The sequence below is a fragment of the Vanessa cardui genome, chromosome 4 (genome assembly GCF_905220365.1).
Source record: "Vanessa cardui chromosome 4, ilVanCard2.1, whole genome shotgun sequence".
Taxonomy (NCBI): Eukaryota; Metazoa; Arthropoda; class Insecta; order Lepidoptera; family Nymphalidae; genus Vanessa; species Vanessa cardui.
In genome coordinates this window covers 11,133,867-11,147,631 of record NC_061126.1, presented here as the reverse complement: position 1 = coordinate 11,147,631, position 13,765 = coordinate 11,133,867, and the positions used below count along the sequence as shown (strand labels likewise).

The 13,765-nt window shown below is 30.7% G+C and overlaps 1 protein-coding gene across 1 annotated transcript in view; it reads left to right on the top strand.

The window, feature by feature from the left end:
* Nucleotides 1–13,765, top strand: part of LOC124544096 — a 32,173-nt gene that overhangs the window by 7,397 nt on the left and 11,011 nt on the right. The window contains exons 7-8 of the mRNA XM_047122527.1: nt 6,119–6,289; nt 13,250–13,379. Coding sequence (XP_046978483.1) covers nt 6,119–6,289; nt 13,250–13,379 — 301 coding nt within the window. The remainder of the gene's footprint in view (nt 1–6,118; nt 6,290–13,249; nt 13,380–13,765) is intronic.

The following is a 13,765-nucleotide window of genomic DNA, read 5'->3' as shown; positions in this document are numbered from 1 at the left end:
TTTAATTGCAATAAAGCAATACGTTATGACACTTACAATCATGATATTAGTATTATGTTTTCTAGAATATCCCAACTATTCTAGTAGTAGTTAGTAGGTTTGGTATGAAATATGTGACAAAATAACAATTTTAAGAACATTTGGTTGCATGGATGCTATTCAATCACGCCAACCCTGCAGAACGGATTTCAATGAAATTTCCAAAGAAATATATTCTAGAACTTCTAACTCAAACACTTCCATAACACTAGCATTATTATTATTTAAAAATCGTACACACGCGTGACCATTATCTAAGTAGTTACGGTATCATAGACACCAGTATATATATTTATATCAGTGATGTTATAAGTATGTTTTTGATTCGATTCGAAATTGCTCTGTGAACCTTTGTTGACAGGAATATTTTACTACAGACTGTAAATACACGAGAGATTAACGTAGTTATCTCGATACATTAATTAAAATAGTTTACATAAGGCTACATAAAATAAATTGGTCTATAGCTTATTATAACTACAAGAGGACAAAAGCCAAGTAAACAAAATTTTACATCGTATTGACGCGAATCCATTGATCGAGAGCTTGAATATTATGCGATATGGATTTGCGTAAAAATTGCGTTTTGAAAGTTGACGAATTTTGACGCTTTGTTGCGTGTTATCGTAAATTTGGTACAACAATTAAGTATATTTAATTATTATTACTTTTTGTAGTGTACAGAATTACTTGGAAATTGTATGGAATATGAAAATCTTACGTTTTGTTTTTCTTTATTCCCTCTTCGATTGGAATAGCCTTATATTATAGGTTCCCCTTGATTGTTCTCTTAGGGGATATGATGTATACCTACACATAGGCCTTTTCTCTAAATTAAAATGACCTTATTTAAGTAGGCTCTTGTGATCACTTTTGAGTCACTTATTTTACATGAATATATTAAATTTTGAAACCACAAATTTTGAGTGTAGTTGAAACTCATTTGTTACGACAATTATACACAAATTATTAAATATAATAAATTAATTATTAATTATCCCGCGAGGAAAAATACTAACTCCATACATTTTATCATCTGTATAATCATTTATCGAGTTATATGCCTTAAAGTATTAAAATTATTTGAGGAATTCTGTTATTGAATCGAACACCTTGCCCATAGAATGATTGATTCATTTTTCGGTGACAGAATCCAGGGTTTTCTATACTTATTGTTGTATAAACAATATGTTTTTATGTTCGTCATTGTTTAACAGCTCTTTTTTAATAATGAATATAGCTTTAAATCAATTTCTTTGTCGGCATAACCTCAAAGTAATATGCCATAGGACATTATACTGAAAATTAAAAAAATATACGTATTGAGCATCTGATGTCAGTCTGTCTAACCTTCATAATCGCGTATCTTGCGCAGCTGAGTCAGGGCTACGGAAAAAGTTTTTGTTCAATATTTGATACAGTATACAATATCATTTTGTCTTACAAGTGTTGAATAAAAAATTAATATGTTGTTTGTACAGGTGACAATGAATTTTTTCATCGTCAAATTAAGTCTGGCAACCATCATTGTGTGTTTTTTTGTAGTAAAATAATTTAATCTTCGTGACACTAAATTGATCTTTTAATCCCCAAAACCTTGGTAATGCAAAAAAAAAATCATTCATATTTATAAAGGTAATACTTACATATCCAACGTTGCGCTAAGTACGTATCTCTATGATATTTCCAAATTACATTGTTACGTCAGCTATTATCAAATTTGTTCGAGTTACATATTTACTGTGTCAGAACAATAAATGTAACAAGTAATCGTGTCATGGTCCTTCGTTTACGAAATTGTTCTGATATCACCTATTGTCTATTCCGCTGAAAAGAAACAATGAGTTATTGAACCTGACCCGTTTAACCCCTATAAACATATATCTGCATGAGTTGGTGCTGTGTTTTTTTTTCTTTAATGAACATGGTCAAGGAATTTGTTAAACATGCAAATTTTATGTTAATTCCTTGTGCATAATTAGAGAAATATTTCGTAAGTTTTGTATCTAAAATTAATAAAACTTTATAAACTTTTTATTGAAGTTAGGTATATTACCTGCCAGGCGTAGTCTGATTGGAGGAGGTTAGGTCTTGAACTGTCCAAAAATTTTATTGTGAAATACGCAATTCGAGTTCGAATAAGGTTGAAAGCAAACGTTATCCAGACCTAACTTCAACTGTGATTTTCGGTAAGAATTCACTTCGTATCTCACTCATGAAAAGTTGACAATCGAATTACGATGAAACGTCATTTTGATACGTAGGAATTTCTCATTTATTATTATAGTTAATTTCGTATATCACGTTCTGAAAGTTTCGAGTTTCTTCCTACAGAATAGTTTGAAATTCTTCTAAGTTATTTCAAATATAATCAAAATCTGTGAAAAAAAAATGTCTTTCATTTGTTTTATAAATTTATTTGATAAATATGGGCTAGTCTATCGCTGCATTCTTGACAGGTGCACATATTCCCTAAACAAAAGTTATTTTATTTTTAATTTTTACTTTGAAAATAAAAATAATAAATAGGTTGATACGTTACTTTCGAACTTATTTATTTTATTTAAATTTTAGTTACCAATTGACAAAGTGATTGACTGTTTGTCTAAACTATATTTTAATGGTGCTTTTATTCTTGATTTCATAAGCAGACTTCTTCACTCAATCCTTTCTTTTCTGCCTATTCATTTTTAAACTTACTTGCACGTATATTTCTTTACGCACGCTATTTTTACTATCTATCTATAGCTTGACTTTCAGACTATAATCACCATTTCATCGCTTTTTTAGTTATGTCGGTGATAAAATAGAGAAGCACGCGGTACAATACGCTGTGATGGGGAATATTCACGTACGTAGGAGGAGATGTATCCGTCACAACAACCTTATGACTAGGTCAGTTCACGTTTTTGCGTTACTTGGTGGTGGTTTGGGCTTAATGCTTTCAAGCTGAAAATTTAAATGCTTTATATGAGAAGGGCTATATAGGATCATTCGCGTTCGTGTCAGGTGACATTATGGGTGCTTTAGTTTCGTCATTTGTTTCTTGTGTTCGAGTCGTCTGCGTGACACAGTAAAATAAATCACTCTTATGTTTACTGGTCGACCGGTCTCTAAAGCATAACTTGCACCCAGGTGCAAGAAAGATTCTGGCGATCTCCCTCGCCCAAAAATATAAGATAACCTTAACCTTCTCGGAGGGCGTCTCACGGATGGACCAAGAGTTGATAATCATTTGAAATCATTTTTTGTTCTAAGCCTATTACGTGTCGAAAATTATAGGTATTATTATATTAAGTGTCCATGAAATAAATATTATACAACTAATCCATTTCCTTGTTATCTGTACATAAAAGTCAGTCTCTGTTGAAAATATGTAATTGTTATGTAAGACAAATTTGTTTTATTATTTAAAATATTAAACGATAATATCGCGACCTCGAACGCAACCGATATCATAATAAAACCACAATAAAATCCTAGTAACGTAATATGGTGATAACATGTCCTATGCCTTAAGGATTTCCTGTTTTATTAAAATATATAAATATTATTTTTATGTTTAATCTAATAAAAATAAAGTTTATAATGATTTGGAGGAAACAAATACATTTCATTATAATATATTATGAGCCTGATATTATTGTAAATCAGTGTAAATAGACCAATAGTCAATTCCGATCTGAAACAGATTCGGGTTTCAGATTTGATTAATCTCATAATAGATGATGATATGATGAGCTTGCAAGACGCGATTGAGATCTTATTTAATAAAATTCTTAATAGTTCTATTTCTTTTTAATGTTACGTTAAAATAGTCTGTTATTTTTTCATTTATTGTATATGTGTCAGTTAAATATTCTATCAAAGTCACGTATTACTGAGAAGACACGTAGAACACGGCTTGGATCAAAAATTTTGAAATTATATTTGTTGGTATTTGTAAGTGTTGCAACCGAACAATAGATAATACAATAATAAATGTTTTTTTGTTTTTTTTAATTAAGAAAACTAGAAATGCCCCATCATAAAGAATTATAAATATTTCTATTTAGGTACCCTTCTGTTCAAGCTTAGGACTTGTGTTAGGAGTGAAGATGACATTTGTGTAAAGGTTCAGAATCTGCGACTTTTTACATCGCTATGCCGCCTTTAAACCATTACGCTAATGAATTGATGATCTTGATGTATTAACTATTTATTAGGATAATAAATATTACTATTTAATTTATCTTTATATATAAAAGTCCGGCGTTCGGAATTCTTGAACGATTTTGATATTTATTTTATATTGACGCCATAGATCTCATATATTCTTCTTAGTTGTACTTGGACCTAATTTTATATTGAGTGAAACGGCGTGTAATAGTTTTTATTTTTTTTAACTCTTTTATTCGATATGTTTCAAAAAACTTTAAAGATTAGTGTTATTGAAACCTATTCATTAAAAATGCTAATTAAAATTAATTTACTGATAAAAAACGATAAAATTTGATAACAGATATAAAACGTAACCAGATTTGATTAGACAATAATTATTGATTACAAAAAGTATACACACTAATATAACACTTAAATTATAATATAATTGAATAAAAATTTTCACGACTGTCAAATGAAATCAATATTACATTATTATTGGGAAGATTGTAACTCAACAGCAGCCGTCAAAGACAAAATCTCTATCAATTATTTAAAATTTAATAAATTATAATTCTTCTCAAAAGAAGGTACTTCCAACCTCTCCCAATTAATATTTATACTTATAATGAAACTTTTATCAGTCTGTACTTTATGGATGCCTTTGGTAATGTATCACTTGGGTCATAAATTATCTCAAAAGCAGATCCGAATATTAGAATCAGGTAAGCATCTGTAGCTAATGTTTCACGGTCGAGTTCAATTATAATTATATTGAATTATTTGTAAAGGAAAAAATAATGCACCCATATTTTGGATATATTATCTTGTTCAGTATGGTATCAGATATAAATACAATATCTGGATTTAAACTATAATATTAGTACTGATATTATTTTCATTTTCTGCGAGTAGTGCGTTCCGATTTAAATGTCAAAACATATAAAACATTTAAATCCATTTGCATTACTTCATGTCCACTCGAGTAGAACGTGACTTTCTCTTTTAACTTTTCCAACTTGTGTAGAAAACTTCTCGTCAATCGGATGTGAATTCTGACCGGTTCTACGCTCGTACACACAAGTTTCATCATCTCCTAACCGTTCGAAGTATATATTTAACAGCTAATAAAAAATACTCATTAATTTATTACAAATTGCTAATTGCAATACTATACATTCCGTAGAGGAACACACTGCGTATAACACACATTTGGATAGTATTGTGTATGTGATTTGTATGTCATTTATATGTTTTTTTAGGTTCGTGTCTTCTATGCAACGCTATGTATGGAGTTATTTGATATATCATAGCTGTTTGTTTTGTCACCAATTCGATACGTTAAATACGTGGCGAGTTGCGAATTTATTACATATTATGAGTGAATGTACGATATATGTTTAAAAAACAGTTTATTTTTTATAAATAATGAATAATTCTATTATTATAAGTGTTAATTATGTGGTAGATACTCGCAGATACATTAATAATAGGTAAAAGTTATACCTATCACTAACTAGTGAATAATGTAATTGTATTGTATTGTAATTTATTAGTTAAAATGAATAAATACAAATAAATTCTTTTAAAAGGTGAACTTTTAAAATCGGCGTACATTTTTAGAACTTATCAATTAAACATAACCAAAAATTAGCAAGAGAAATGAACTTTAAATTTATGCGATTTATCATATTATTCACTTATCAAAAAAACAATATATACCCACTCAATCATTTTCTCAAAGGAAATATTGAAACAATGAACTATTTTATTTTATTAATATTAACTGGGAAAATGTCAACTAGTATTTATAGTCGGAATTCAATTAACGTTCGGAACATATTTTTGTTGATCCATTTATATTAGCTTTGTGCATATTAAAATATGTTTACCGACTATCTTGTGACTTGTAGAATACTGTAAGGAGTATTGTTTTCAGATTCGTCTCCTGCACTCCAAAGATGAGCAAGTCCCTGTGGCGTCTGAGCTGGGAGCTCGTACGTCAATTGCACGGGTTCCTGTACTCCGCCCACGATCGCTCTGAAGCTGCGCGTATCTATTACAAGTTGACTATGGATCATCGGGATGAACATCATCGCCTCGATAGAAGGTAAGTGTTCTAGCCACAAAGATCCGAAGCGTCAATAGAGCAATGGTTTACGGGCCGCCTAGTGATGTAAAAGTCGCTGGATCGATCCTGACCCTTTGGGCTATTGTCGTTTCCACTCCTAACACGAGAGATAAGCTTAAAAACAGGGGTAAATAGGAATATTAGTATTTTTTTAATTTATTTGGTTCACTACTAGTACTCTTTTTAAAAGAAAAAAAAGGACTAAAAGGCTACTGATTATCTCTAATTTGTAATGATAGTAGTCATTCTTTTTATTCAGTAATACGATCTAAGCTGTTTCAGCTGTTAAAGCCCGCAATACATATTTTTTTAGTATATACTGTAATGAGTATATATTGTACACTACTTGTACATACAGTACTACTTGAACGAAATTGACATGGAAATTATACTAAAATTAATCTCGATTATATTATAATCGTACGATTGTTTAGTCTATTTCATTTATTGATATATTTTGTACGTTAAATTGAATAGCGTCTAAAGAATATTAATATAAAAGCGATAAACTACAATACAAGGGATCACAAAAGAAAAAGAGTTTCAATATGCAAACTAACTTTTATGGCTTTCGCTAATAAAGCTTGTGGCATAGACACAAATTAAAAAGTAATCAAAGATTAAAAAGAATTCGAAAAAAGGTTTGTTAGTTTAGTATTTTATTCTTGATATTGTGACGCACGCTCCTCTTTATCCTAACATCTTCTATTTTTTTAATCTTATCAATCCATGACCTTCATTCGCTGAAACTAATCAGTACTTAAATGCAGACATTATCATTTGTGATTGGTTTTTGAACAGGATAACTTTTAAATGCCTGATATGTGAATAAAATATCGATCACACAATCTTATTTGATTATTAATCATATTCTGAATTTTTGTTAATCGACTTTAATCGACTTTGAAGTTTTCTTAATTTAAATATGTTTCAATATTTATTAAAACATCAGAATATAAAAAAGGATCGGTAAAATGCCTATGATATAATGACCAATTTTTACGATATTTGCGCCCTTTCTTAGTGTTGTAAAATACTTCATAAAGAAGTTGCTAGTTAAATATTTCAACACATGACAGATAAATGTCTATATAATCTATTTATATGCATATAATAAATCAAATAGGATTATATTTTTTAAATCAAACTAAGAACGTCCGCTTTACGTAGTTTACGTTGCTGTGAAACTAAGGAAAAAGGAAGGAAGTATTTTTTACAAATATGTTATAAGCCGTACTGAACTGCTTCGTTGATCTAGTAGGTATATGGCTACAGATGCCGAGGTCTTGGGTTCAAATCAGATCGGGCCGATAAAATTAATTGCGGTTTTTTCTGTCAGAAAATTCTTCGTAAAAGACCGGAGTCAGGAAGTTCGAAGAGTAAACTAAAGCCGTCGGTCCAGCAACTGAACTCTTTCCGTCTGTGTCAAATTAGCCGTCCCATTGTATAATGTGAGTGAGAAAAGCGAGTGCAGCTGTATATGCGCTCTTGGTTAGTCTCCTTCGAGATTGGTCACCGGTCAAAATCGTGCAGGACGACATCACCATCGTGACCAAATATTGAAGTAAAAGTTACGCTTACAAATAAAATTGTATTTACGAAGTATGTGTATTGGTTAGTCTCTAGCTACTTTCATTAAAGTCGTTTAAAAATATATCTAGAACAATGAAACTGAAATAGTTCAAATTACATTTATCGCATCATCAATCATATCAATAGTAACCGGAACGAAGTCCAAATCGCGTGGTCTAGCGTGGTAACATGTTTGACTTTTAATTATAAATCTTATCTCGTCTATATAAAGTTTATTGGCATTAGTATCAGTTAATCCAGAAAGTGTCAACAACTTTGTTGTGACCATTCCGGAACGTACTTGATTTATCTATACCCGGAATCTATGTATCTCTGGAATATGATTGGTTGAAATAACAATTTAAGCCAATGATATTCAAGTTCATGTTCCTGATAAAATTCTTAAAGCAAGCGCAAAGATTGTAATGCCAGACCTCTTTTAATTTAGCTTCAATCAATACACAAGTTATAAAATAAGTCATATAAATAATTTCGCAACTAATTAAGATAGGATTCAGTGATTCATTTAACATAACAATTGGAAGGCTGATAACGTTTCGCCCTTATCCAATCGTCCTATTTCCCAGGTCTTCGTTACATGGAATTCCGTTGATAAATAATTATTATTTACACAATATATTAGCAGTTAAATTATATGTTTGAACTTGTTGGGAAAATCGACAATATCTTCAATTGTATTGAATCGTACAAGTATAAAAATATTTTATACTATATGCTTTTAGTAATAATGTGGACTGCTTCATACTATTGCGTTAAATTTTTCATCAACCAATTGAAATTCCCACAGAACACTTTATATGAATAAACGCTTTTTATTTCGTTTATTATTTAGTTCCATAATAAAATATCAATTATCATTATCGCCTAACAAATTTGATGCAATTCATTTGTTTTATAATTATTGTTTCGAAATTTAAGGAACATATGATTAGTGTATAAGGGATTCTTCGTTAGGCCGTATAGGAAATTGTATAGGGGAGGCTAGGCAGAGCAAAGCAGTTTTGCTTGGGAAATAAGGAGTCATTTAATGAAGTTGTTGAATTCAAATATTTCTCTAAAGGCAATAGAATAAATGGCTAATCTCAGAAATATACTAAAAATACATCGTAATTGTGTCTTAAATTGCTTTGTGTTGAACAAGGAAGTTAGAAAGAAGTTCAGGAAGTTAGAAATGAGTCTGTAGGACATAGAGGTCCTGAAGTTGTTAATCAGCTGCTATGTATATGTGATGCATTGCTTTTCCGAATATCTAATAAAAAAAGACATTTCGTGGAGTCAGATATGACGATTAAACAGTTATAATTTGCCATTTATAATTTGTTTGATATGAATTACCATTGAAACCTAAAGTCATCATAATTAAAATCGCTTTACGTATTTAGACGCATACGCGACATAAGCTTGATCAGTTAGTATTTATTATTGTGTGTATCATAATGAAGTCCAATAGTACGATGATTGTAAATTGAACTCCGAACTTTAGTTTCACTCGCATTTTGAAATACCTAATGATTTTATTACTATATAAAATCAGTACGTTTATTTTAGTTTAACATACAACTTAATATTGTTGTAAGTTGCAACGCCTGCTAGTGTTGCAATTTGCATATTTTTTTACATCCCTGTAATTTTGAATTTCGATTTATAAAAAGGATGAATATATAAAATAAATTATTATTCTTTATGTATATTTATTTCGTTGTTTAGTTTTCCGTGGATGTTTAAAAGATATTATTTTGTATTGATCCTTCCCACATTTTTTATTTAATGCCTGGTAGAATTAAATACATATAAACTTTCTTATATAGATAGGTTCGATTTGAACTCAGAGGTCAAGAGAAACATGTATCAATTATAATATATATAATCTATGATGTATGAAAAATTATCCACAAATAATTCCTATCCGCCCGAGTTTTTTCATTTGTTTATTTCGTACTGCGCAATTGCATTATTATTACTCATACTACGTCAAACAAACGCGTGAATTATTGTAGTGATATGAATTGTTTTGTTAAAATTATTTTAGATAAAATGTGTCAATAGGTAATTTTGCGTAATAATTTAGATAAATGAAATTCGTCCTTGGAATGTGTTTGTGGAATTCGTTAGTAATTAGGTTTGACGTAACGACATTTCTAGATAATAATATTTTGATAGAATGCTATAACAATTGTTAACTGCTACATAAAAGTAAATAGTCGAGTCGAGTTGGCCCAGGAGTCGAGTTGGCCCAGTGGTAAGAATGCGCGCATCTTAACCGATGATTGCGGGTTCAAACCCAGGCAAGCACCGCTGATTCATGTGCTTAATTTGTCTTTATAATTCATCTCGTGCTCAGCGGTGAAGGAAAAAATCGTGAGGAAAACTGCATGTGACGAATTTCATAGAAATTCTGCCACATGTGTATTCCACCAACGCGCATTGGAACAGCGTGGTGGAATATGTTCCAAACCTTCTCCTCAAAGGGAGAGGAGGCCTTTAGCCCAGCAGTGGGAATTTACAGGCTGTTGTTGTTGTTGTTGTAAAAGTAAATAGTAATATACATATTTACTTTTTAAATTAGAGTAGTTTGTAAAATACAATTAAAATTGTTACTTCGAAATCAAGCCCTTTTTTAATTATAGCAGTTCCTAAAATTAATGTAACACTGATGGTACATTTTTTGTACACAATATTATTGGCTGGCTGTATACTTAAAATCTATTTTAGATTTCATTTACCATAAAACTTTACGTACTATGCAATTAGTGATAATTATTTGCAGCAGGATTATAAAACGAATAAACGCTTCTTAAAGCGTCAATAGGTATACTCGTGATTAAAAGCGTATGTAAACAGAAAACTAAATAACAGTGATCATAAGTGCAGGCTTATCTATCATATTATATGGTCATGTACTGAATAATTTCTATTAAAACTATGTCAACAAGTTTCGAAAATTACTATTATTTAACTATACTATTTATGAATTAACCAATATACTGAGATATATGTACATCATGAGTCTTTTGCAAATGCATTAATTTAAATATCGCGTAATTTGTGATTTTTAAATAAGGAACAACTTACTTATTAGAGGCTTTTCGTATATGTATAACAAGGAACAAGACTCAACTCAAGCATATAGAGTTTATACCGAATTTGATGATGAATGTTAGTAATCTACCTATTGCAAACCTGAGACATAAGGGGTCGGATCGTGTCAATTGTAACAACGAAAGTGTTGATAGCGTTATCTGTTGCGCACTTCCAGCGTTCGATTGTTGTAATTGTGCCACGATATCTGTCGACCCCACCAGCTGCGATCCAGAAGACGCGAGCTTGATAAAACCTATCAGGGTTTAGGGGTTAACAGCTTAAAAAAGTTATCGTTAAAAAAAAAATGTATTGCTATTTTTGATAGAATTATTCGTTTCTTTATAGGATTTTAAACTAACATGGTTATTTTTATTATTAAAGTTATTAATTTCGGGATATTTACCATGTTTTTTATTTTTGTTCGGTGGAGCTCGATATTTATTGATATTACTGTCTACGAATGTCTCGTGAACAAGACATTCGTAGACAATGTCGAAATATCGAGCTCCACCGAACAAAAATAAAAAACATGGTAAATATCCCGAAATTAATAACTTTAATATTCGTTTCTTATCTTATTTTTATTGATGTTGCTCGCATATTTATTACATCGAAGTGACGGGCTTATACGTGTATCGAATTCAAGTTCCGGGTTTGGCTGATTAAAGGTGTTTCAGTCAAAAAGTATTTTAACTTGAAATAGATGATGTAATTGTACGAGTAAAATATTTGACATTCTCGGTTTTCTTTCTAAATTAAGCACAAATCTAAATAAAGCGACTGCTCTCCAATATTTGGATAGATGGATGTGTCGTATACAATCAATCACACCAGAACGTTTTAAAGGATCTAATTTTAACGCATGAATAGTCTAGCATACTACATCGCTTACTTTTGATCTACAAAGTGTATCTAACACTTAGCGAACGAAACCGGGAAAGGAAACTAGAAATAATTTATTATTTATATTACCTTTCATTGTATTTTCTTTGTTTATAGTTGTGTCCGTTATTAAGAAAAGGAATACTTAAAAGCTAGTCTATAAAAAACAAACGATATATAGATTTTTGCTTTGTCAGTGGTGATTGGCGTTCAATATATGGATGATACAAATGCAATACAAAAGTACCTTTAATTATTAAAATCATCCTTATAGACATAGGCATAAAAACATTGTTACGCTTTTAAGGTCACATCATTAAACCGAATTTGATGAAATTTAGGATGGAGGAAACCTGAACCCCAAGGAAGGATTAAGGTTTTTTTTATAACCGTAACACACAGGCGAAAACTAGTCTTAAATATATCTGAATAGTGACCATTTTCGCAACTTATGTTTGTGTAGATTAAGCACGACATCGCTCGGTATAACTATGTGAAAATGATGACAAGGAACAATAAAAGTGGTCACGTCACATTATAATTAGTTCCGTAGATAACAAACATTTCGATACACGTAATCACAACAAGGACTTTTTTTATAATAATGCCATACGTTATTAAATTAATCAAAATACATTCTTGATCGAGAATCGGTAGATATTTAAATAGTCATCGTGAGAATAACCCAATTATTAATAATTGTTTGTTTCTTTAATACATTTTTAATTAAACAAACTATTATTTTTTTCTTTTCTTTTAACGGTCTTTGTAAAATATATTGTTTATTTGTGGTTTTAAGAAGTATAATTAAATTATGTTTAGTTAAGATCTATTCGTATCGTCTATTATATTCGTATAATATAGTAATGTAAGTAATTGTCCTAGTAGGGCGAAACCGATATCTCTTATGTTAGGGTCAAGATTTATAGCATATTTCAACGAGCACAGTATCGATCGATACACACAGCTGGCGAAAAAATATACCAAACGTACTTTAGTCTCATTCATAATTTCTAATTTTATTGCGTGTATGCTTTCTAAAGGAAGTGTAATTTATGTACAGCAAGTGAATATATACGAAATAATTAATACCGACAAATAAATAACGACAATAAAATTTAAAATTACGAGTAAAGGATAAGACTTTTTGTTTCGAAGATTTCGTATACGAAGATAACTGTCAACATAGCCTGTCTCGCGTTGTAGAAAAAAACATTTAATTCTTCAATTAAAATGCTCTTCAACGTCATATATTTCTTTTAATATATAATAGATTTTGAAGACACGTATTCCATTTTAGCGATCGGTCCTTAAAATATAAGTAAGAAAGGGTTAAATACTATTAATTCCAGAGTAGGTTTTAATATTTAAACAATTCTCCAGGCGTGCGAGCGAGATGCGTGTTACATACGGCGATGTACCGGCTGACGCTGATACGTTCGAGCATATACTAAACGTGACGACTCATAACGACGCACTACTTGCTTACTACTACCTCGACAGTGATAATAAGGTTTGTAACCACGAATCATCCATCCATTAATTCATCAAACATCAGCCTTCAAAAGCCATCTTCCAATAGTCTTCTCTCATTGGCCATCTGTATCTGTGTGCATTTCCCGCTGCTTTTATTTGAGTTGCATTAAACCTTTTTTGGAAGGTTTCTTCAAATAGTAGAAGTTACCATAAAGGTTTTTTCAAAGTAATTAAGACTATCGTGGAGTTTTCGAAGTCTGCCGTCACTTCCGTGATTGAATAAATTTCCCGCATGGCTACTTTTTGCAATCGCTTTTTATCATAATGCTATTGAATGTTTTCATGTCGCATGCGCTGTTTCTCTCTTGTACTGATAGCATCGAAATTTTCCTCAAAGTTGTTATTTTTATTATGCTTGTTATT